The sequence below is a fragment of the Takifugu rubripes genome, chromosome 13 (genome assembly GCF_901000725.2).
Source record: "Takifugu rubripes chromosome 13, fTakRub1.2, whole genome shotgun sequence".
NCBI lineage: Eukaryota > Metazoa > Chordata > Actinopteri > Tetraodontiformes > Tetraodontidae > Takifugu > Takifugu rubripes.
The window spans coordinates 9357750-9383067 of NC_042297.1; the positions used below are offsets into that span (position 1 = coordinate 9357750).

Consider the following 25318-nt stretch of genomic DNA (forward strand, 5'->3'; position numbering starts at 1 on the left):
TTATTCTGTGTGGCAATTCTTTTAATTTCTTTTCAGTCATTTTCATTTTGCAGTCTAATCACATGAAACAAAATACTTGGTATAATTGTACATATGAGTGAATACTGATTCAAATACTAAGGGTGTAATCAAATTAAACAATACTAATTAACACTCAAAGGTGCTGTGAAATTATAACGGTGAAAGAAGGTATTTCTTCATTTACTGGGAGTCCTGGCTGTACACCACCCCCACCTGCCTGCGGACTTCATCCTCCAGCTCTGCCAGCAGCAGAGAATCAGCATGGCTCATAGTTGTACTCTCCTTCAGCCCTAAAGTAAGAGAGAGAGCCATACTATAAGAAAACAGTAGCTTTTCTAATTAAATCTATGCTCGTTTAGCCAGCGCCAGCATCTCTGGCGCCACCTAGCGGGGTGTTTATATACACCCACCTCCATAGTCAGAGGTTTCAAGTACCTTTGAGGAGACACTGTCGGACCTCCTCTGCTTCATAACGCATCCCTGTGCTGTTCGGGAAGTTAAGAGGTAAATAAGGTTCTGGCAGAGGGTATTCGGTCACCTTGCCATTCACCTCTAAGGCTGTTGGGCACCACATGTGTTCTGGAATCTGTTTGAAAAAGCATACATGTTACATCCATGATACATAAAGCTCAGTCAATTCCTCCTAGCGTAGCTGTACCGATCGCAAGATGGCGTGATGACCTACCCTGATGACACCCTTTGTACCCACGACGATGGCCTCGTTGGTCAGTTTTAAAGCTGAAGAGAAAGTCAGCACAGCCATCCTGTTGTTGGAGAACTTTAGAGTGACGACTGTGGTTTCATCGGCTCCTGTGGTGGCAAAAGCAGTATTTTAGTGCAGCGTAGAGCTCCAGACAACAGTTCCGCTCTTTTTAAAAAATGAATCGTTTTGTCACCTGTCTCATAACACGTCCCCATGGCCTGGATGCACTCTGGCTTCTCTCCATTAAACACCATGCACATGAACTGCAGGCAGTAGATGCCAAGATCGAGGGTCGCTCCTCCACCCAGGGTCTTGTCCACTGATCTCCTCACATTGACCACCGGAACACAAAAGTCTGCCCTCACCATCTTCACCTCACCCACTTCCCCCTGGGCCAATAGTCGTCTTATCTCCACTGAAGCCGGGAAGAATCTGGACCAGACAGCCTTTTAAAAGTGGACAGGATGGCCATTTCATATTAAGCTGCAGCTCAACAAGGATCGCTAATTACAGGCTATCCCTAGTTTTGATCCATTTGAATTGTAATGTAATGTTTTTGGTGGGACCATCCTCACCTCCATTAAAAAGACGTCATTCTTCTTTGCAGATTCCAGGATCTCCCGCACCTCCTTGGTGTTCATGGCCAGTGGTTTCTCACAGAGGACATTTTTCTTGGCATTGGTGAAGAGTAGACTAGTGCTCAGATGGTAGGGGTGGATAACTCCAATATACACCACGTCTGCACAAATAAATAAACAATGGAGCAGTTTTCTACATCGCATCCCAGGATCAAATAGTGGAAACTTTAGGGAATACTAGAAATCAGAGGATTGTTTGCTCATTTTTCTTCAAATAAAACACTCTCACAAAATCTCACCAATGTCCGGATCCCTTGCCAGCTCCTCATAACTGCCATAAGCTTGTGGAATGTTGTGCCTTTTGGCAAACTCTTGTGCATCTTCCAATTTACGAGCAGCTACAGCCACAACCTGACAACACAATTTCAAAGTTTGAATTAGTTCAATTTATTTTTTGTTTTTAAAAACTGTTACAATTAATTAAGATTTGCCAGGAGCTACCAGTAAAAAAAGGATTTGTTGTTGTAGAAGTCACTACTACCACAAACTACAAATGACTACATTACCCACAATGACAGCGAGGCCTCTGATTAGTTGAGACTACTCACAAGATTACCACCACCTGACCACTCTATTGCTGATATTAATCCAACTTTTCTATTTATTGCGTAAAATATTTTTTTTTCTTTTCAATGAACTCCGTTTGTATTAATGACAAGTGTGTTTCTGGTTAAATGCTGAACTTGTCGTATACTTCAAGGCACTGGTTTCGCGAACAGCTTGTTTATATAAGCTATGAATTGTGGGAGACGTAGTTCATTCACTCCCGGAAATAATAAAGTATTGGTTTTCCAGTGAATACTCCTTTTATATAGCCGTATGAAACATTTTAAGGTCACAAGTATTTGCTAAGCCTGCTGTCCTAATCCCAGACTTAATAAGTATTTTCTTCAACACTAATGCAGGTTTTAAATTAAGAAATACAGCAACGATATTAAGCTTCTATTTTACCAACACGTTTCCGAATGGGTGTTATCCATTAAAATTTGTTTGAGTGCAACGACTGAAAACATATCACATTTACTGGCATTCAATACGATTAAACGTAGCTCGCAGAAACGTTCGATAGTCAATTTATAACATTTTCGAGACGGCGTGAACTTCTAAATCAACAGTTCGTTTCTAACGCTCACAGCACTTGACCCATCACGCAGCAGTATAAATCAAGCAGAGCCAAGACTTGCTTGATTTATGAGTTTATGTCATATTTAATACCTGGTGGTCTTCTGGGAGAAGAGTTTTCAGGGCCACTGTGAAGTCATGACTGATTTTTCCTGCGCTGCAGATTCCCCACTTGGTTGCCATGTTGAAGAGTAGGACGTTTCTCGGTGGCTGCAGTTCAAAAGGAGCACCACCAGGGGGAGACACGGGATCTATCTATCTATCTATCTATCTATCTATCTATCTATCTATCTATCTATCTATCTATCTATCTATCTATCTATCTATCTATCTATCTATCTATCTATCTATCATATAATCATGTTTTGTCCTAATTAATGAAATTATATAATTTTGTCTGAATTATGTTTTTTTTTCTTTTCATTGGGGAATGACAACATACACTTATGTTAACCTGAACATGTACTATTTATATTTGTATGTATTTTATATGCTTTTTAAATCATACTTTGGGCTGCTGTGTGCTTGATTGACTTTTAATCCGGAACATAAATCTGTAATTTCGTGTGGGCTAGCATGACCATAAAAGTCCTTGAATCTTGAGAATAACTGACAATAGGCGGATACAGTGACATCTCAGGGGTGTGTTTTTTTTTTTGTCTTAATTTGGTCTTAAGGGCTGTTTTTAAACTGAATTCTTGTTACTGGAAAGGGAAAGGTTTTTCCAAGAAACAACATAGATTACATTTTTAAAAAATAAAGATTTTTTTTAACCTTTTAGCAGTATTCAATACAAACTAGTCCTACAGTAATTGAATATGCACAAAATGTTCACACTTTTATCCAACAGTCACAATGTACATACAGATATATGTAAAATAGACTGATCAAATGAACTCCGACCTCTAAAAATTCATTCTTTAGATGTTTTCATTTGTGTCTGTTAAAAGCTCACAACTCCGTCACAGGCAAGCTTGAGATATCATGAATGAACAACAGGACAGACTTTATTGTGTTATCCCCTTAATATGTTCTTGAAATTATTGAAATGGTTGATTGATTCAAGCTCATGGTTTCAGGAGAGTTCTGGGATGAACGTGCTTTCCAGGTGAGACGGTAACCCTAACCCTGCAGAAGCAACAAAAAAACATCCACCTTGGAAGTGGTTTTCAAAGTTTTGCTCCACAACAAATCAGTAACTAACGCTGAGAGGAGGCGCGCGTTAATGACTCACTGGGCCGTGGACTTGATCAGAAAATCCTGTTGGAAGTGCTCAGGCGTGAGCCTCATTTTCAAAAGTGAAGAGTAAAAAACAGACTCACGTACACATTCGTGCATCTCTCGTCACCATCCTCATCCTCATCACCTCTGCTGTGTTCTTTTGTTCTCAACACACCTCTAGAGAAGTGGGATACATTCAGGGTGTTTTTTTTCTGCACTTCACACTGTGTCTGCAGCATGTTTTGAAAGTGGCTCACCCTAAACTGTTCAAAGAAATTACATAATAAAGAGTTTCACACTTCATGAGCCTCAATCTGAACAGATTCCCCATTTATGGCAAAAAAATGAAATAAAAATCAATGTGCAAATAAAGGAAATATGCTTTGGATCAAGAAACTCTTCCTTTTGTTGTATTTAGGGCTTCTGTTGTTGTCATTCTCTTAAGTGGCGGACATTTTAAATGCAATGGGGCCTCTTTTCAAAGCAGATCTTTACCAGATTCATCAATCACATCGACGGCTGCGCTCGTCTTCAAAGAGCAAAGACTTAATGGTTACACGTGGTCGCTCTGTTGCGCGCTGCCTTATCTGGTTAAGGATGTGGAAGGAGAAACACTAATAAACGGGAGACAAGGGTTCCGATAATGTGCAGAGCTTTATTTAAATGCTGCCGGAGCAGCAAACACACGACGCCTGCCCTCAGCGCCTGCCCCTGCTCCATCTAAGCGGGTTTGGCTTAGGCGACGCAGACCAGCTTTGGAGTGATGTCACTGGCTGTCCTGGCTGAAGGCGACTCCCACCTGCTTCCTGATTTCATCCATGATCTCCATCAGTAGGACAGACTGAGCCAGAGGCATCCGTTGGCTTTCCTTAAGTCCTGAGAATGCAGAAGAGTTTCATGGAGGACCCATCCCGACTGACAAGACAGGTTTGTTTACCAGCAGATAATTCACACTCATTTCCACAATAGGGCATAAATTATTTATACGCAAGCCGGGATGTAAAGATTATGTAAATGAATTGCAAAACCAACCGGAGTGAGAAGCTCTGAAAGCTAGAGGACGACTCAAGGACTTTCATCCTGATGAGCGTTCGCACACTCCTCACGAGGCTGCGGACAAGCGTCTCTCTCCCTGAACGCTGCTTTTGGGCCGCCTCGATCTCATGGCGACCTACCTTTGAGCAGGCACTGCCTCACTTCCTCTGCCTCGTAGCGAAGCCCGGTGCTGTTGGTGAAATTCAGGGGCAGACTGGGTTCAGGAAGGGGGTACTTCATCTCCTTGTCATTCACCACCAGCGTGGTGGGGCAGTGCATGTGGTCAAGGACCTGGAGGGCGAGGAAGAAACACACACACACACACACACACACACACAAAGAGTCGCTCTGCTCCTAAATCACCTGACGCAGCAGTTCTTTGTCTGAACGCTTCATTTTAATTTGGGAATTAGCTCTCTACGTGGTTTTGCACGTCTCGGTTTTAATTAAGGTAAACCTGCTCTTGCAGCAACCCGACACCACGTACTTTAATGCAGCCGCCGGTGCCGCAGATTACAGCATCGTTTGGGAGCCGGGTGGCGATCGAAAAGGCACAGAGGGCCACCCGGTTCCTGGAGAACTTCATTGCCACGACCACGGACTCATCTACCCCTGGAAAACACATTGAAAAAGGAGGCATCCAGTGAAAACTGATGATCATATAATCAATAATTAAACTTTAAAAGCATAGCTTTTCTTTCCCAAAAGGCTTTGTTCAGTTAAATGTGCTCAATGATGTGATGGCGTTTATTAAAGTTTCTGGCTGTAAGACACCCAGTTACATAGTCCCCTGTCACATTTTTACTGTATTACTGTATTCTCCGGGGATTTGGATTAGTCTGACATTTTTAAGATAAGTCTGGGATTTTCAGTGTGAATAATTCCCTCCTGAGGTGTTTACTTTGGACAGTTTATGAAAAAAGAAAAAAGGTTCCCCCTCCTCCTTTTCTGATTTATGATCATAGCAGCTGTTTTACTAGCTGGTTTATAAGCTCCAGTTCACTCTCTGTGTTTAATGATTCGACTCTGCGTCCGGCACCTGTGCTGAATCCCACCTGAGTCTAGCAGTGCCCCTGTGGCCTGAATGGATGCTGGTTTTTCCCCGTCGAACACCATCAGGACAAACTGCAGGCAGTACACCCCGATGTCCAGCAGTGCGCCTCCTCCCAGCTCCTTCCTCACCGAACGGGGGATGTGGAGCTGAGGGGAGCCGAAGTAGGCCTTGACAAGTTTCACCTCCCCAACGGCCTCCTCCGCGAGCAGCCTGCGCACCTCAGCGTACACGGGGAAGCAGCGAGACCAGATGGCCTGAGAGGGGAAGAGCAGAGCGCCCACTGCAACACAACCTCCAATATTTGATGGTGGAGTTCCACCCGAGCAGCCCTTCAGGTCCAGATCCCCCTGGTTCTGCATGTTCCATCAAATTCAGCTGCCTGATTCCAAATGTTCCTCATATTTTACCATCTATTTAAGGATTCATTTAGCTTGATGAATTTGTAAGGCTGCTGCTGCTTCTTTAGGACCCACGTTACACATGATTCTGACCAAATTTCCAATTACTCATACAGGAGCAACGTGTGTTTCGGAATAAGCCAGCTGTTGTAGTGGGACGTACACCGGAATACAGGTAAATCGGGTGTACTGACAGTGGCCCTAGACTTTGAATAAAGTCAAATGTACTCAATCCTCAGCAGAAACAACCGCACCAACTGGAATGTAGATATGAAAGCATTTAAAAGAGGGAGAAGTATTGTTAATAAGCTGATCTGGAATAAATATCCGCAGATTGATATAATATCCAGATGTCATAGCATAGACATATGTTTAAACAGATTCTAAAACTGGGGTATTTTAATGCCAGGAATAAAGGAGAACTGATATTTTAAGTGTCTCTGTCATAGGCAGGTTTTGGTTTTTGAGTAGCTGCATTGATTTTAAACTATTGAAGTTTGAGTTCCCCTAAAATGACGTTGAACAGCAGGTAAGGTTCACCCAAAGGGCTGCATCCCTTCATCTTTACCTCCATCAGGAAGACATTGTTCTTCTTGGCGGCGGCCACGAGTTCCTTCACTTGTCTGGAGTTCATTGCGAACAGTTTCTCACACAACACATTCTTCCCCGCCTCGAGAAACAGCAGACCGACTTTCCAGTGCTCTGTGTGGAGCACCCCCAGGTACACCACGTCTGTCGGAAAACCGAGAGCTCAGCCAGCTTCGGTCGTCGTGCCGCTCGCACCCAAGACGCTCGTGGGCCTTACCAACGTCCGGGTTGCCGGCCAGCTCTGCATAGCTGCCATAAGCTGTAGGAATGCCGTGCTTCTTGGCGAAGTCCTTGGCGCGCTCCAAGCTCTGTGATGCGATGGCTGCTATCTGTACATAGAGGAGGACAGGAATCGACGTGCGCTCGTCACAGAGCTGCTCGGTTGGTGGCAGCGAGAACGTGCCTATTTGAGTACCTGGTGATGTTCGGGCGCCAGGGTCTTCATGGCCACGCTGAAATCATGGCTGATCTTTCCAGCCCCGCAGAGGCCCCACCTGGTCGCCATGTTCAGCTGGATGGTCGGTGACAAATGAGACAGTTGGTGCTTTAGTAATGATCCAAGCTGCTGGTGAGTCGCGACCTTGAAAAAGGTCGCACGCGCCGCTGGAGAAAAGTACTACTGTCCAGCCGTACAGCCGGTGTCGCTCGACTGAGGAGAGTCTTGCATTTATATTCTGAGGATGCAGGAAGTGTCACCTTCCTCTCCGCTCCCACCCTGAGGTACAGGCTGCAGCATACACAGAAATCACGCGCACACCTGCCTTGCTGTCCTGCTGACGGAGGCCTTTCTGGGCTGAGGTGGTTTGTACTGGTCGGTTCTAATAATTGGAGACGAGGTCTTTAATGACAGGGCAGAAATCACTTTGCGCCTTTGAGAAAGTGCCGTTGCACAGCTGAACAGCTGAACCAGGGACTGCTGAGAAAGACAGTGGCTAATGATTAAAGAGGACGCTTGTAGTCGCTCTGATATTCACTAACCAGTTCACAGCAGGTCGGTTTAATGACCGGCAAGCTGAGCCGAGACCGGCTGAGGAAAAGTATCAACTCTGTTGCCCTTGAGCTAAATATTATCCATTTGTTGTTAGTGTGGACTTTCTGCCACATGCTGCCAGTAGAGGACACTGTGTTGTCAGCACAGTTTGCTCGGTCACAGTCCGGGAATCAGCCGCGGCTCCTGGGGAGGCGTGAGAGGGGTTGGATAAAATCCCGATGCAGGACGATGGTTGGATTTTCCAAAGTACAGTACGTGGGTATGGCACAAGAAGTTGTTGATCACTTGTAAAAAAAACAAAACAAAACTTTGCACTAAAACATGATTAATAACAATCGGATTGTGAAATCAATGTGGCTTGTATTTAAAATCAATGTCTAAAATAGAGGTTAGAGCAAAGTAACATAGAAAAACTTTATCGACAACTCTTCATCCTATTGTATTTTACTTCCAAATGAATTCTGGGAGCCGTGTGCCGTCGTCATAACAACAAGGTGCCAGCTGGGCAATTTGTATGCAAATGGAATTGGGCTTGGCCCCAATGTCCCAGCCTATACCACAGGACCTGGTTGCCATGGAAATGACCAACTCTTCTTCAAATAATTTTTCCCTTTTTCTACGACGGGGCTAAAGGGCGACACCGCCACATGTGTTAAGAAAAGAGCTAAAATTGCCGAAGAGGAGGAGGTGACACCTGAGAGAGAAAGCGGGGCTGGAGTTCTGGAACTGGCGCGAGGTGAAGATTGTCTTCTGCGCAGGTTCCAGCAGGGGTGGACGTCGCAGAGGCTCAGGTGGTGAGAGGAGTGGTGAGACAGGACCTGGACCCAGTTACCTGACAGCCGTGCAGGGGGATCTCTCCTCCCTCCTCTGGACGTCCCTCTTCCAGTGGAGGCTGAATTTTGCTGCCCTGTCCTTCATGAGCTGAGCGTGTAATGCAAATTTGGGTCGCAGTGGTGTTTATTATTCATGTCTTGCCTTTTGTGACAGCTTGAATGAGGTTGGGTCGGTCCCCACGTGTTTGGGCCCTTTGATTCAGACCCTGGTCTTTGCTTTGCTCCTCCACTCATTTGTTGCTCTTAGTGTCAACTTTTATCTCACAATTATCTTTTGAAGTGAATTGAATTGAATTGAATCAGGTTTATTGCCATTGTTCATGTAATACACAGTATTACACAAGCTAGGAATTTGTCTTGGTGTGACGCTGCGACATTCAACATAAAGAACACAACACTAGAATAAGATAAATAAAATAAAATAAGACATATATACAGTATATACATAAATGGTAAGAAATAGTGCAGGTCAATGCAGGAGTAATGTGATGTTCATGAGTCCGACTGGCTGCTGTACATGGTGCTTAAGTGATAAGTCACTTGGTGTTCAGCAGCCTGATGGCAGAGGGGAAGAAGCTGTTCATGTAGCGGGAGGTTTTGGTCCGAATGGACCGTAGTCTCCTGCCTGAGGGGAGGGGGGAAAACAGTCCGTGACCAGGGTGGGAAGGGTCGGCCGTGATCCGACCTGCACGCCTCCGGGTCCTGGAGATATACAGGTCCTGGATGGATGGAAGCCTGCAGCCGATCACCTTCTCGGCAGCGCGCTTGACGCGCTGCAGCCTGACACAACATACTGCAGCAACCTTTTATTAATCATTCTTCTAGTCTTAGACAGATTCCAAACCTCAAATAAGACATCATACAAGACTGAATAGGGGGAGCTGAATGACATTTTATCACTTAATAAATGATAAAATAATGAGAAAAAACCATCCACCATTTAAATACACTATTCCAAGTTTCAGAGATGGATGTTAACTTGTGCCCTCTCTGCATTTACCCACCAAAATCCCCCTCTCTGAAATGTTGCCCCATCATTCACCAGTCTCTGCCCACTGGTATTTTCAAAAGGACACCACTGCTCCTTGTTTAAAGCAGCCTGCTGAATTTTAATCCGCCTTGACCTCCCCTCAGCTTTTGACAGGGTGAACTGTGCTGTTTGAATTACTGCCTGAAACATCTGAAAACTAGAGCTGCTATCTTTTTTCCCCCCTCTGTGGTCTTGGAGAAGATGTCATCCTCATCAACAGCCCTTTCTTTTGAGGTCACCTAGGGGTCAATTCCGGGTCCTCACTTTTTGACAGTATTGTGCCCTTTGGTTTCCATCTTCTGAGACCAGTTGACCACAGTGTTACAGTCTTTCAGTGCTACAGTTCTCTTGTACAAGCTAACAAAAAAAATCTCAGAATTCAAGTCATTCGTTACTCTAGGTTGAAGGAAAAAGTATGTCCTTTCAATTGCCGCAGGTTTGATTTAATTCTTGTTTTAAATAAACAACAAAACGCCAGAATTCACGTGAGTTTCAGGCGGGGGTGCTGCTTCCTTTGAAACCTCTTTTGAAAATTTGACACGTGACCTTCTGTGCAGGTTTAATTTTTCGTTTCAACTTCCATGATGGTTGCTGTTTTTGTATCCGCCCCTCCCAGATTTCTATAAAGAGGCTCTTTCTAGTTTTATCTCAGATTTGAACTTGAAATCTGGGAGGTTATCATAGCTCTAAAATCAATGGTTTTCCGTGAAGTCACCCTAAAATATACTGCACTACATCAGACCCTGACTTTTCCAGCATGGCCAGGAGGATTTCCCCTTGTCTTTATAATAATCCATGCATCATCTCTGCACCCACTGCCTTCCAGGATGTGGATGTATGGCATTAGATGAGTCATGTGACTGGTCATTTTTGCAGAGGGGTGGATAATTTTAGTAGTCTGATCAAAGCAGACAGTTTTTTCCACACACTGTCACGCCCTGTCATGTGTGCATCTTGCTGTCAGCGGGACTCTAACTCCAACGACACCCACCTAGCCCACCCCCCCAGCTGTCTTCCGCATGGGATGCAGTTGCAATAACACTTCCAGATCTCGATTGTGAATGACACCTTTACAAAAACATGACACCTGAGAGTTACAGCATGCAATGCTGCGAAGGTTTTACCCTATTTGTTGTAAATAGATTGTCTTTTAGCAAAGGAATCACAGAAGATCGAAAGAGTCCTTTATTTACCAGTTTTGCATTTTATCTGCAGCCTCAAGTTAATGGGAAATAGAAGGGACCAGTGAGAGACACTCTAATCCCATTTTGATTGATGTGGATAAGCAGAGCCCGCCTTCCCGCCCCAGCCCCCTGACTGTCAGTGTTAATGAGAGCCGTCTCGCCACTTTTTTATTTTTATTTTGTGGGGGTAGAGGAACTATATTGCGGCAGTTATTGAGGCACAATCGCTCCTTCATCTTTGTCTCAAGGTCACTGCAGAGGAAGGGTGTCAGGCTCGACAAGCGCCAGGAGGTGCCAGCCATTTTGAGGGAGGCTGGGGGAGCTCGATGCATCTAGGGAAGGGGAAGAAAGAGTGCTTCGAGGAGCAAAATGTCATTTTGTCAAAGCTGCCTCATGTTCTGATGTGAGGACTTTTTTTCTTTCCCAGTGATTGAGAATAAGTGCGACTGAAGGAGAGTAAGAGGAGCCTTTGAGCTTCCCAGCATTATGCCGGCCCTGTGAGAGTCCTATCTTAGTCTGCAGCTCACACACAGAATGCCTGAGCCATAGAGCACAAGCAAGTTCGACCGGAACTGTCAGAGCACCCCTCATCTGGATGTTAGCGCTGATGTGGGGGGTAGCTCATGTAGAGACAATATGGCCACATATAGTTCCATTACATCATATTGTTTAGATTCTATGGACACTTATTAAATCAAATATTTTGGGATATTTCTGTAAATTAGATTTTTTTTTTTTTAAACATTTCTCATGGAGGTCAGGATGACTGCTTATCAATTGTGTAATAACAAACACACTTTAATTAGGATGTATGATGGTAGAATGTTTAACCCTTTCCATTTTATTAATGCTTAAGCCTGATCAGGGTCGTGGTAGGTCTGTACCAGCAGTTCCTGGGTGAGTGGCAGAAATTCTCCCTGGAGAGGTCACGAGTCCATCGCATGACACACACCACCCGCTCACACACTTCAGTGTTGGAGACCTGTGAAAGGCCCCGTGGCCGAGGCTCCAGCCAACACTGCAAGCATCGTGGGGTCAAAGGTCAGAAGGGCTATGCCATCACAAGTACAGTGGGACTGTCTTACGAACGTCTCTACATGCAAAATTTTCAGTTTACGAAATGTCGCATCGGGAAAATATTTCCTCTTGTTATGAAAGAAATTTCAGGATACGAAAGGCAAAAATACGCTACCGCTGCTACTCGCAGCTCGCGGAGTTTAGCGAACGCAAAAATGCTTGTAGTTGTTCTGCCATTGGCTATCGCCTAGCATCTTCCTGTAATCCCATTGGCTAGGAGCTACGTCAATATGTACAAGTTTGTGTGTATCCCAGCGTCCTCTTCGGGATTTATTGTGGGTGTTCCTATGTTTGTCCTTAAGATGGCGGTGTTTCCACAAGTGTTAACGTTCATTGCTAGTAATTACGGCTAATGTAAGATTAGCCTGTAATAAAGTTCATTTTGTTCCTGGAGAAGCCCTGCACTGAATTCCTACATTTATTGTGCAGTAATCTTATTGTAACATGTATTTGTTACATGTTTTGATGCATTTTTATGAGTTCCAAGGTAGTTTTCTCTGTCAACTGGACTGGGTTTCTTCTCTTGAAGACGTTTCGCCTTCTATCCAGAAGGCTTCTTCAGTTCTGAGAAAACTACCTTGGATACAATGACCTGGATGACTGAGAATTTACACAGACATTTTTATGAGTTATTAAAAAAATTATGTCCGAATTTTTGGGGGTTTGGAACGGATTAGGGCATTTATATGGAAAACGCCTCTCTACTTACGTAATTTTCAGGTTATGAAACAACTTCCGGAACCAATTAATTTTGTAAGTAGATGTCCCACTTTAAAAGGATCTCTTTTATCTCTTAAAGTATAGCAAAGAACATCAGTTACGATGCAGAAGAAAAGTAGATGTGAGCTTTAGATGAAAATATGAAAGGACACATCGCTACAGATTTTTTTTTTAATTGCCATTCAAGACATTATTTGCATTGGGATACCCTTCTAGACCCAAATCGTCCCTAAAAACATAGTTCAAAGGTCATTGGGGCCCTCATTCCAGGGAGGAGAGTCAAATAATTGTTGCGGATAAGAGGGAATGTGAGAAAAGACTCCCAAAGTGGGGACAGATGGTTAATCTGGAATACTTTCTGCTGGTTGTCTTGTTTACCTGAAGGTAAAAAGTTCATGTGGTGGGTGCAGACTATGTGCAGGAGAATGTTTTTCAGCCGGGCAGATAAATCCCTGTGGTGAGTGTTTATTTTTGTTGAGTGTTAAACAAGGAGTGTGCTGCTGTTCCACTGGAGTAAGAACTATCTGTCTCCATTAACAGCAGCTTCAATCCTGGTATCACGGGACGGACAACATCACTTCTTTTTGTGCCCGTATCGCTCACGCACACTGAAACAAAGCCATAAAAAGCAATTGTTTCCCTCTAAGCCCGCGCCGGCGCCGCCTTGTATCGCTTCAATGAGATTGTGTGCGGCGATATGGAGACATCACAGAGCCCTTCGTTGAGGTGACAGTGACACGCCAGGAGCCAAGACGTGGACCGACACCACCAAATAACTATCAGCCAGCTGATAATCTGCCTTGGTTGTGCGAGGAGTGTCCATTAAAGGGTGAGGTCCCGAGCAGCTGTGGCGTTATGACATCCATGTGCACCAGGAATGCAGCTGACGTCTGTCCTCTCTGTGATGGTACGCGTCATGACCTAGCCTGAGCATCATTGTCAACACACATCGTCAAGGCGACCTGTCAACCTCCGCAGAACCACAAGAGCAGGAAAAAGGAAAAAGACCCAGAAGAGAAGTAACTGAGGTGGAACAGGAGCTAAACGGCAGACAGTCATTGAAAAAGCTCCAGAATGCATTTCAGTGGATCAAAAGCTTGTTTGGCATAGCATTCAGGTGGTAGTTTATTTTTATTATCATTACTTGTTCTAAGATTGCACAGGCTTGTCGATACAGCAACGTAGCCGTCAGTACATTATTGATGAAGGAATTGTAATTGTAATTGTTGGTGCTTGTCCCCTCAGCTGACATCTTATCCATCCTTGTGTGGAGTGACTGTATTAAACAAGAGTGTAGACAAAGCCTTCATCTTACCAACGTTCGAACCGCTTCAATGTGTGTTTTGTCATAACTTATCTTGGTGCTGCATGTTTTGCTAACAGGCGACATCAGCTTGTTGACCCTTTTGGAATTAGATGACCAGATTTGTGCCATGGCTTGACAACCATGTGAATGATGGATAACTTGTTGCTTCAGGGTTCGGGCACAACGTGAGTTCGGCTGTTAGCGTCATCGATTTTAAACCTCTGTTTTTTCCATCCGCATCAAGCCGGCATTCCCTATGATTCAACTCTGGGACCGTCCCTGCAAACATTCCACCAGTGTATGCCGTGTGGTCTGCCTGTGCACCCATCCTGTTGCTGCTTCAACATCCCCCCTCCGTCTGGGGTCACCTTGGTTCCCCTGTGGGGGAGCTGAGGGTATTAAACAGACAACACATGCTGCCATGTAACTCCTTGTTTAATTGCCTTATAGGACTTTTTATTTTTATCAGCCGTCCAAATGCAGATAACAGCTAAGAGCGAATACGCGCGCGCGCGTGTGTCTTCACGTGTCATGCCTCGGTACGCCTCTGACGGGAGGACTGCCTGCTTCCTGCAGGAGTCCCTGCGCTTGTGTGCACCTGTATATCAAACTGTGACCTAGTCAGTCAGTCATAACAGGGCGCAGAGCATCCATACCTAAATTCAGCTTTGGCACTGGAGGCTCATCATCACTGCTCAGAGGATTATACAGACACACACGCACACACGCACGTGCACACACAAATGCGTACACTGACATGTTTGTCCATCTGCTTATCAGGGGCTGCTGGCTGTGAAGTACAGCGGATGAATGTATAACCAATAGCTGGTATTGTATCATTTATGGGGTTGTTCCGTGCAGCCAGACTGTAAGCTACAACATGCAGGTCACTCACACACACACACACACACACACACACACACACACACGCACACACACATACACACACACACACACACACACACACACACACACACACACACACACACAGGGCAACAGCAGCAGTTTCAGGTGCCTCCTGTTGGGTTTATTAACTGGATGCTTGTCCACCGTCAAAGTGATTTAGGGCTTTGGTGGGAGGTAAAGGGAGGAAGAGGTGTCAGTGGTGGGGCAGAGAGAGCGAGAGACAGAGAGAGAGAGTAGGATGCTTATTTGAGCTAACTGCCAACCAACACAAAACCAGGGGAAAACCAATTTCCTTTTCTTTTTTTGCTGGCTGAGTTTTTGGCAGGGGATTAGGAAGTGGATTTCACCTCTCTGAGATCGCTTTGAGTGCAAGCTCTGTTTTATGTTTGGAATTATTGAATTCGTTCAGCAACTCCCCGCGCGCAGTTTAAAACATTTCGCTGCAGTCCCTCCACGCACTGATTGGATCCAGCCAGTTAGTCACGCTGTCTCACCAAGCAAGCAAATCTCTCCCCAAAATAGGGTCTGTATAAACCCTGAACCCAGGAATAGAAATACAGCATTACATGTCCATGAACCATCGTTTTTAGGTCCTGATTTATGTTTTTGGGTGGAAATAATAACAAACACTCGCTCATATTTAATGTATCCCTTTTTTCTATTGAGTCTTCCAGATGGATAAAATATGGATCCTCATCGTGTCCCAAGTCTTCAGAAGAGGCGGCTGGTCTGAGTCGCCAGCAGCATCACTATTTTAATGGTGGACAAATGAGACTCAACATCTGAACAAAATTGCTCCATTAATATTTAAATTAACTGCTAGATCCATCCTCAATCCAATCAGCTCAGATGTGTAATCTGTTACTTTACGCTATGCAAATCTAGCCACTGTATCATAAATGAATTGCTGCCGGGCAAGAAATAAACACTTTGCTTTTTATGTCCAGCCCACTTTTGCTTCTGGGAGCCTTAAATGGGAGTACGCCAGCAATGTTGCATGAAGCATCGAAATTTTGAAAACTGTCCACGAGACGCTGAAATCATGAAACATTCAGACTTTGACTGTTTCCTTTAATCCCAGTGGCATGGCCCGGATTAGAGGGGGAATGACATCACCACCTCTTCGGCGTGGCTCTTCCTTCCTCACCGTGCTCTGAAACACAAGCGCAGCATGCGTTCCCGGCCACAGACACACTCCGCTGCTCACCCATCACCTCACAGGGCTTTTCCTCACACCCCCCTTCCCATTCCTACACTGTGCTGTGGGCTCCCTCCTTCAACCCTCCTCCCACACACTTTTACACCTCCTGACATACTTACAGCTTCACTCTTTCACGGACTCACACAAGATGCTGCTTTTTTCCTGCTCCTTCCTCTTGTTTCCCTTTCTCAGGTCTGCTCTGGGGCTCTTACTGTAATTGTCTGTGTGTTCCTTTGAGCTCCGTGGGTGCACATAGACAGTCACATGCACGATATAAATCTTGCGCATTTTGCAAATAAAAATATTCCCCGTGAAACACCTACGGAGGAAACATCAAAGATCCAAATGCTCAGAATTCCAGATCCACTAATGAAAGTGAGTCATCCTTTACTCAAACAATCTTCCTCTTCCTTCGTGTAATGTAAAAAGCCTGCAGCCGCAGTCAGCCCTGCTCCATATCAACAACTATAGAGACAGCCGACGTTCACAACTTTTGTGAGTAACAGATTCAGAAAAGAGCAAAACTCTTAAATGGAGTACGTCAGTGGGAGCACATTAGTCCCATTCTGGCCTACCTCCACTGGTTCTCATTTAAGATCCTTTTATTTGGTTTTTGAATCTTTAAAGGGTCTTGCTCCACTTTTCTGAGCTGCTCCGTCCCTCCGGTCAGCTGATCACCTGCTCCTGGAGGTCTAAGCTCAGAGGGGACGGAACCGTTGTCTGCTGCCGGTTCCAAACTCCACCTCCCGCTACACGCTGGTCAAACCCTTCCAGCACGAGACTCTACTCTTGTTTTATTGTTTGAACAATGTTTGTCTTCTATTGTTTTGATGTGTTTTGCCTTTCGCTCGATTCTTCTTTATGGACAGCACTTTGTTTTAGCAATGGCTGTTTCTAAAGCATTTTATAAATAACAGTGAAGATGATGCTGATGTAAACTCTAGTGAATTGGCCCGCATGTAGCGAGAATATAGAAAGTGACACAAACCAGAGGAAACACATCAATCGCTGCACATTGATACACAAATTTGGGGTTTTGGAGCCATATCTGAGCACGTTTATGCTCTGTGGCGTTTTGATTAAACTGGTAATGCGAATACTCTTTGGCCTCAGCTTTTCATGAAATTGCTGCGAACATTCCAATTTGTCTTCGGAGCATTTTGGTCATTTGCTCATGGAGCCATTTTTTAGTCTTTTTTGACTGTGTCTATTCAGACAAGAGATATATATAAAAAAAATCACTTTTACCAACAAATATTAGTTTCAAAGACCCTTAAAAATTGTTTTCTACATGGGATTGTGTGTCGATTCCTGTGCAGCAGTTGTTACTAAAAAAAGAAAACCTAAAGAAAGAAAATAAAATGTAATTATGTCGTCCTTTCTCCTTCTCCCGCCTCAGCCAGTTGAATTGTTCATATCTATTCAGATTTGGTCCTCAGTGTCTCAGTCTGAGATCAGTTTAGTGGCTCTAGATCACTTCAGGTGACAAAATGCTATGTTCATGTTCCTGATTCAGATCTCACTTGGCTTTTATATGAAATCTAATAAATATGTTACAAATAAGAGGAAATTTGAATTTAAGTTAAATGTATTTGAAATGGAAAGCTGATTTGGGTTAATGAACCAAAATATGATGAACAAAAATGATGAAAGAAAGAAGATTCCAGCTGTCCAACAATTGTCCAAGGTTTGTGTTATGTAGACTTGCACCATATTGATTTTTAAAAAAGAATTTTTTTAAAATACATTTTAATCATTTTCATGCACACATTAGTCACCTGAATTATTTTCTTTAAGAAATAAAGATGAAGACCACTTCATTCCTTTTAGATTGAAAACTTTCATTCATTTGACCTTGAACTGTCCTTCGTGTCTTTGGTTGAAACATACTGAAGATCTTTTTCATCCTCATGTAAAGATTTTACCAGATTTTTACTTTGGCAACAGCTGCTGTGGGCAGTTGTGAGTCTTTCCCACCTTCACGGTGAACATCAAGAAGGTGAAATTCATTTTCTTTTGAACCTTGGCTGACTGCAACCCCTCCCCCTCCCCAAAAAAACCCCAAAAAACAGCAAAAACTATGTAAATTGCTTGGCTGACTTGAAAATCGCTGCTTTTCTGCTCAACACTCTGGCTCCTCTGCAAGATTATCCCCGTGGCAGTGAGTAATGAAGAAAGATCCCGACGCTGTAATTAAGCCTCTCTCCATTCATCCAGTTGGTCATTCGTTCCGGGCTCCACTTTAAGCTCCATTTGCTATATTTTCATCATCAGTTTAATTTATTGACTCATTATTATTACAACCAATAAGAAAATAATGGAAAAGAAAGATGCTGTATTTGAAAACACGGCGAGCGTTCCGGGTCCAGGCCAGTTGACATCAACATGTACCTTCTGATTTATGAGTTGTGGTACACTGCCCTGTTTCCTTTCTCTCAGTTCAAAGGATGAGCCTGGGAGGAGAATGATGGGCTAATATGATCAGCAGTGGCTGCCGGCCTGGCTACGGGTGTGTGGCGTGGATTCTGTCCAACACAGTTAACCCACGCTTAGCAAAACGCGTGAGGGCTTCGACGTCTATGAGGTGGAGGCTGAGGGGACGGGGGAGGGGGAGGTCTGTTCCTCCATCAAGTCTCACTGGAGAGGAGGAGGAGGAGGAGGGAGGGGAAGCGGAGAGGGATGCTGTTGCAGGGATCACCTGTCACGGAGGATTATAATTGCTAAAAATCAGGAAATGGGTTTCAAATGAGTTCCTCTGGGTTTCTTTTTATCGTATTATTTTTAGAGGACAGAGCGCTTTTATGAAATATGCACCAATCACCCACTGATCTACATACTCTTACACGCTAGTATATTGAAATAGGTTGTGTGTTTGCTGAAAAGAAAACTACATCAGCTTACTGTCTGGCATTTTACTCAGAAGTATATGACCAGCCCCCCCCAAAAAAAACAATTCGAGCATCGTACTCTCATGTCAGCAAAGCAGGGTTCATATTTTAAAATAGCAGATCCAGCATTTAGAAATAATCTCTGTCAAGTCAATCAAATAAATGACCTTTAAGCATTTTGGGAGTGTTGCAAGACCTTTGAATCAGGCAGCTATGGACGCCACATCCAGCTTTCCAGGAGGGAGGATTGGCCGAGCTTCCAAATGGACATATGAGAGAGGCCGCTAACAGATGGCAGGGTTACAAGTTGAGCTGTCGGTCCTTGTGTTGATATATTACACTGCAAACCCTGAGAAACACCAAAAAGTGACCATGACACAAAATCTAAAGCCTCATTGATGGAGTTAGGGTCTAACCAGGAGGTCATGTGGAGGTCAGCAAGTACATTATGTGTAGCAATTACAGCTGTCAAGACAACACTCTAATTTACACTAATACATTACAGAGCCCATAATCCGGTGGAAAAAAAACAGCTTTCGGTTCCCTTTCCTCCTTCCTCCTTCTGGTAGCTTCAATGGTTGAATTTCTGCGACCCTGCAAAAATTTCAATTTTCTTTGCATCCTCCTTGGAAGGTTAGCACATTAGTCAATACTAAAAAATAGATATAATTGACATAAAGTCTTAGATTTATTGATGGTATCATTTTGGCATGTTACTTAACCTCATACTTTCATCCTATCTTTTATAGCATTAGCATCCTCTGAGCAGGGCACAAATGGTCATTTCTGACCAGGGTTTGTCAGCAAGAGAGAGAAGGAGCGTGTTGGTAGAGCTAAAAAGGTAGAATGGGGACATCAGGTTAGCAACCTGTGGCCATCTTTCTGATGTCATCCATGCGTATGCTTTCACAAACTAAATCCCAGGAGGCACATATGCAGAGCCAACACACGCACAAAAAAGAAAAATTTTCAGCCAAGCACGTCAAAAGCCAGAGCATCCCAAACTTGGCATTTGGACAATATTTTGCGAACAAACTGGCAGATGTCAGAAGGCTTTGACGGCAGGGTTTTAGGGGGGGGGGCGCTAATACGGATGTGCTGTAGTTACTGTGTGTTTTTGAGTGCTCTGAGCTCTGTGCTGCCAAAAACATATAAGCCAGGTCTGCAGACATGAAATAAAACAATGTTTCAAAACAGTGCAGCAGAAATTGAGCAGACCTGTAAATCACGAACACAGCAGCGACTGTTACATCGTAGTGATTGAAGATTAATGTTTTTTTTCCCCATGTCAATATGATACATTCAAATCTTCTACCGCCAACACTTACCAGCACCAACCAGAGTGGTTCCCATGAAAAAAAAAAGAAAAACTGAGATACATTGAGAGTGCGTATGGCGCATTGACAGCTCTTTACCCATGAGATCTGCAGGGTGATGGTAGGATTAATTACTGCTGAGATTGACCCAAGGAAAACCGGAGCAGATTAACATCGATGCTGCATAGGACGGCATCGGGGTTGGTCGTCCTTCTTCAGTGTCCAAGAGACAGCCACCTCAATCACAAGGATGCCGCTGTGACACCACTGATCTGGACCGGGGGGCACATGCAGCAGCAGCAGTCCCGGACCTTTTTTTTTTTTTTTTACGCTGTCCTGAGATGCAGATCAGCAAGCCAGCACCTCTCTTCTCTCAGCAGGCAGGCATCAGAGAAGGAGAATAATGTGTAATTACAATAGACAATCTAAAACAAAGCCCTTCACTTTCAATGAGCTCCACTTGGAGGGGAAGGGAAGGTTACCTCAAGGGGGAATTCTAATGAAGCAGATGGCTGAGTGCTCACAGGGGCCAACACTGCCTGTCCTCCTTTTTGCAGTCTGCCAACATTTCCAGCATTCTAAGGAGTTTCACCTGTCTCTTCACCGCTCTGTGTGTGTGGAGTGTGTGGGGGAACCATTCTGCCCATCAACCCGCTATAGAGGAAGCGATCAAGTAGCTGCACTCAGCTGACCTGTCGCCTCCAGAAGTGTCCCGTTTGCACTCCGCCATTTGCAACTTTGTGAAGCGCAATTAAGCATATGAGCAAAGAGAACAAACACTGCAGGCAGGTGTCCTGTATGTTTAATTCTATATTTTATTTCATCCAGTACGTGTGCTTATTGACAATGTAGTTTTTTTTGCCTTCCCCCATTCGTCACACACGCCACAAGCCACGACTCATGTGGGTCTGTCAGTGGTTGTCGAGTGGTTCGGTGTATTGTCCCGTGGGTACACATCCAGCCATACCTGTGCAGTTCCCTTATTGCTTTTCCCCCACCCCTCCCCCCTCCGCATTTCCTGTGTTCAATGCAGAAAAAATAGATATCCGTTGATCAATAGCAAAGTGGTCAAAATACTGTCCTCACCAAAAGGTTGTGAGTCCTCAGAAGAAGAGTTGAACCGGTCGTTGCCTCCGCGGAACATAAAGGTTGAGCCTTCAGGTAGAAAGTCAATAATAAAAAAACAAACAAAACAGGTGCTGCTTCTGCAACACCTTAAAGGTTACACACAGAGGTCACATGATGCAAATGACAACGTTTTCCTCAAAAGTCATGATCATGCTGGGAACTCTGTATATACACACAACTTGGTGAGCAGTGCTTAACATCCTGGTATGGACATGACATCACTTACTAAGAGAGTCAAAAATGATGACAGAAATATAAAGAGGTCCTAGGCAAATATATAAATCTATAACAGTAACAACCTCATGGACATTACAGTTAGTTCCATCATTCAAGCATCAGGTTGGACAGTGTTACAGTACATCCTTTCATAAATAAATGATTATTATGACACTGTTTTGCTTTTCTTTTCAATGCACAACTCATCTTTTGAAATGTAGTATGGACATGATCCGCCCTCACACACACACCCACACCCAGACTCAAGCACACTCTAATCCAGTGAAGAATAAGCCTCGCCTTTGGAGATAGCATTTTGATTAACTTCAATCCAGTAGAGAAGATGATTCAATCCTATCATTACGTTATTACATATTTCTTTAAAATGGCATCTGTCGGGGAAAAAACTACCGTCGGCCAGCTGCACAGTGCCGTTACCCTAAAGGTGATATAGACTCGGAGTAAACTCATATGCTCTCGGCAGTTCCTCTCCTGGTAAACTGGGTCACATCCTGGTTATAGCCAGATTAGACAGCAGTTCACTTAGTGGTCAAAATAACATTACTCTTGTGTTATTCCATCTCACTGAAGCATCAGCAAAAGAGGTCAGCTGTGTTAGATGCTACAGTAAACAGAACTTTTCAGCACATGAGGCGATCGTCATGTCATAGCAATTAACTTTGAGATACCGAACACCCGAATGTACAAGGATAATTGACGGTTAGGGGCATTTTTCCTCATGAATGGTTAATGAGGATCTTGGGAAAAACACCTTTATCTCCCAGGGAAAATTGCAGGTTTGATTCCACCATGGCTTCACCTAATCCTCAATCACAGCAAATGATTTCATTAGCGTGCGCCACTGATTCAGTATTGCTCACATTCATGAACGAATATAAGCCAAACGAAGCGAGAGGTTGGCTAAGAGTAGACACCAATGATGGAAGCACACCTACTGGAATCTGAGACTGCATCCTTACAGAACCACCAGTGGAAACTGGTAAAGGTGCAGGCCAATGTAGCACACACCCATGATTAATGACATGGCTGTACCGTCAGGACAAAATGTCAGTGTTGAATGTTTTTTTCTTTGCAGTGCGAAGCTAAAAGTCCGTTGATGGAATTTCTCTTAAAAAAATCTATTACATTTCCACCAAAAACGGTCATGAATCGTCTTTATTTAGGATATCTTTGCATAAAAAGTTGGCTAGGATGAAACACACGTGACTTGGTAAAAGACGCACCCTTAGTAGGAAAACATCAAGAGTCTAATAGTTCCATGGTTAAAACCTTGAAGGAACATTCATGACTGACACTGATCAATAGAAATGCAACAAAGAAGGGACAAACACATTGACTCTGTATTTACGGAGACATACACACACCTTACAAGGAAGACACAATAGGAAACAGGCACACATTGCTAGCAACATGGCTACACTCCAAGCCTTTTTCCTTTCCATCCAATCAATACTGCAATGAAAAACATCCACTAGCACTCAGGAACAATTGCGAGGTAGCAGGCGACATGTTGAAAGAAAGACACATGGACCCTGTCAGCATAAGTACCCATGGGGTGTCTTTCTGTCTGCTCCTGTGTCTGCTGCTGACTTCATCATTCAGGTGCTCTCTCTCTCTTCCACACACACATACACACCTTTGTGTCAGCAATGGGCTACAAGCTATTCTCCAACTCTGGGCATTTAGAAGGTCAGATTGACAGAAGAAATAAAAGGAACGGTGTAATTTTTGGAATACTCCTTTGTGAAAAGGATTCTGTCTCCAGTACCCATGTTGTCCATGTACCCATACACCTGTGTGCACTGGAGTCTGGATAGATTAGGTGTGACATTGTATGTAGCTTAGGGATATTGCTATTGGGAGAAGTGCACCTAATGGAGGAGCCAATAAACAAGTTCTCCAACCTCGACAGTCAAGTGTAGCTTATAAAAATAGACCCTTTTATCTACATTTGCAAAATACTAGTCTTTGTCATTGTTTGTGGATCTTGTTGGTGTATAATATTTATCTTACTGTATGTATTGTTACTACACTTTAACTATGAAAGTATAGTTTAAATAGCACATTTTAATACAATTTGAACAATCTGAATAATATGACGTTATCCAGAATGCACGATGAATGCTACCACTCGCAAAACACTACTCTCGTTGATAAGGTTGCCGTCTCGCTACAGATACTGTTGGTGCGATTGTAAACCAGTCAAAATGGAACCAGTTTCACAGCTATTTTTGTGTTGCAAGATATTTGTACTAATTTTGGACCAAAAACAACATATTTTATTTGTGTATGTGTATCGAGGCACAGTCTTATGTAAGGCTATACCTTATTATAGGGCTTCTGGGAACTGTAATGAGGGGAGGACATGGTACCGGTGCACCACTGTGTGCAAGTCTACGATAGTCTGTGAGGGTCAAGGGATTAGAGACATGTCTTGTTAAATTAGGCTGCGGCGGCTGAGTGCTGTGACTGAGTTAGGGACTCAGCTGTCTGAGTGGTACCTGCATCTGTCTTCCTGATGAGCTATAGACAGTCATGTTGTACGATATCATGCACTATTCCTCTGGGAGATAATCGACACGTTTCTCGCTTTCATTTCCGTGTAGGGAACTTTTACAAAGCCCGCTAATGCTAAATATGCAACAATGTATATTTTAGACCAATTGCCATCTTAATCTTGCTCCATGAAAATGTTCAGGGTATGTGTAAAATGAAGGATACAGTGGTATGCGCTACTGCTGTTTTGTTATGGGTGCTTGTTTGGATAAAGGACCTGGCAGAAATATTCACTTTAAAGAGAAAATAAACCTGACACACAATCAATGACCTTGTAGTTATGAAAGAATCTCTTGACCCCTTGGGGCACCATACTTTCAGCGCATATAAATAGGGTACAGCACTGTGACAGCAGATGTGCATACATTCAACACCTCAAACACCCAGGCCTTCAACAAAGAAACACCTCTACATTAACTGTACACAGCAGCTATGACAGTTGAATTACAAAAATTATCTGGCATATTTTTACTTCCAGCATTTGTCAGGTATTTCAGCATCTGTACTCTGCACGCTACGCCTTCAATATTCATGAAAGAACAGGGTTTTGATTTATTCTCAACGGCATTATTGCTACACAATGCAATACAGAATCTGCGGTGAATGGAAGTCCTAGGTTTTTTGTGTAGAAGGCAAATATCCTTTTAAACAGTCCAAGGTCAAGCCTTGCTTTGCATTCTGCTGTTCCACTGAGTCACGCACAATTTCTCACAACACTCACACTTTAACAGTTCCACACAGTCAGGAAGAAAAAGAAAGCCGGATTTCTATACAATAGCGCATGGGCTTGGAAGACAACGTGAGCTTGTTTGAACATGGTGGAGGACTGTGCAGACAGCTAGTCCCTCTCATACTGTTATGTCTCAATATTGTGATGGAGGGTAACTCGCTGATCCCCTCTCCCCCTGCTTCATATAACAGTATTATTAAGATAAATTGGTATAAAATAAGGGTTGACGGGCCAAGAGGAGGTGAATGATTACCTCACTGGAAAAGCCTTTTTGGTTTCCTAAAATCTCTTCTCCATCCCTCAGCAGAAGCCTATACAGAGAATAAATAAGTACAATCTAATAGATACATTTAAGGATCAACAATATGAGATCTTGTATGAGTCCGTAAAGAGACAGTGACTGCCTGTTTTCAAATATTATTTGGCTAAAAATGT

The 25318-nt window shown here is 43.7% G+C and overlaps 2 protein-coding genes across 4 annotated transcripts; both read right to left on the reverse strand.

The window, feature by feature from the left end:
• Nucleotides 1-3: 3 nt before the first annotated feature.
• dhdh.2 (dihydrodiol dehydrogenase, tandem duplicate 2) lies at nt 4-2720 on the reverse strand. Its single transcript, XM_003969536.3, has 7 exons — nt 2578-2720; nt 1602-1713; nt 1300-1463; nt 918-1170; nt 707-831; nt 457-607; nt 4-311 (listed from the first exon to the last, which is right to left on the reverse strand). The coding sequence occupies exons 1-7, from the start codon at nt 2665-2667 to the stop codon at nt 202-204; spliced, it is 1005 nt and encodes a 334-aa protein (XP_003969585.1). The 5' UTR covers nt 2668-2720; the 3' UTR covers nt 4-201.
• Nucleotides 2721-4345: 1625 nt separating this feature from the next.
• Nucleotides 4346-7533, reverse strand: LOC101068704 (trans-1,2-dihydrobenzene-1,2-diol dehydrogenase-like). 3 transcript variants are annotated; one of them, XM_029846802.1, is made up of 7 exons: nt 7196-7527; nt 6998-7055; nt 6761-6924; nt 5796-6048; nt 5228-5352; nt 4881-5031; nt 4346-4581 (listed from the first exon to the last, which is right to left on the reverse strand). In XM_029846802.1, the coding sequence occupies exons 1-7, from the start codon at nt 7283-7285 to the stop codon at nt 4472-4474; spliced, it is 951 nt and encodes a 316-aa protein (XP_029702662.1). In that variant the 5' UTR covers nt 7286-7527; the 3' UTR covers nt 4346-4471. The 3 variants fall into 3 exon arrangements, 2 of the variants coding, with proteins under 2 accessions (XP_029702662.1, XP_029702661.1); XM_029846801.1 differs by having other exon boundaries at nt 6998-7109; nt 7196-7526; XR_003890641.1 differs by having other exon boundaries at nt 4444-4581; nt 4738-5031; nt 6998-7109; nt 7196-7533.
• Between the last annotated feature and the right edge of the window lie 17785 nt (nt 7534-25318).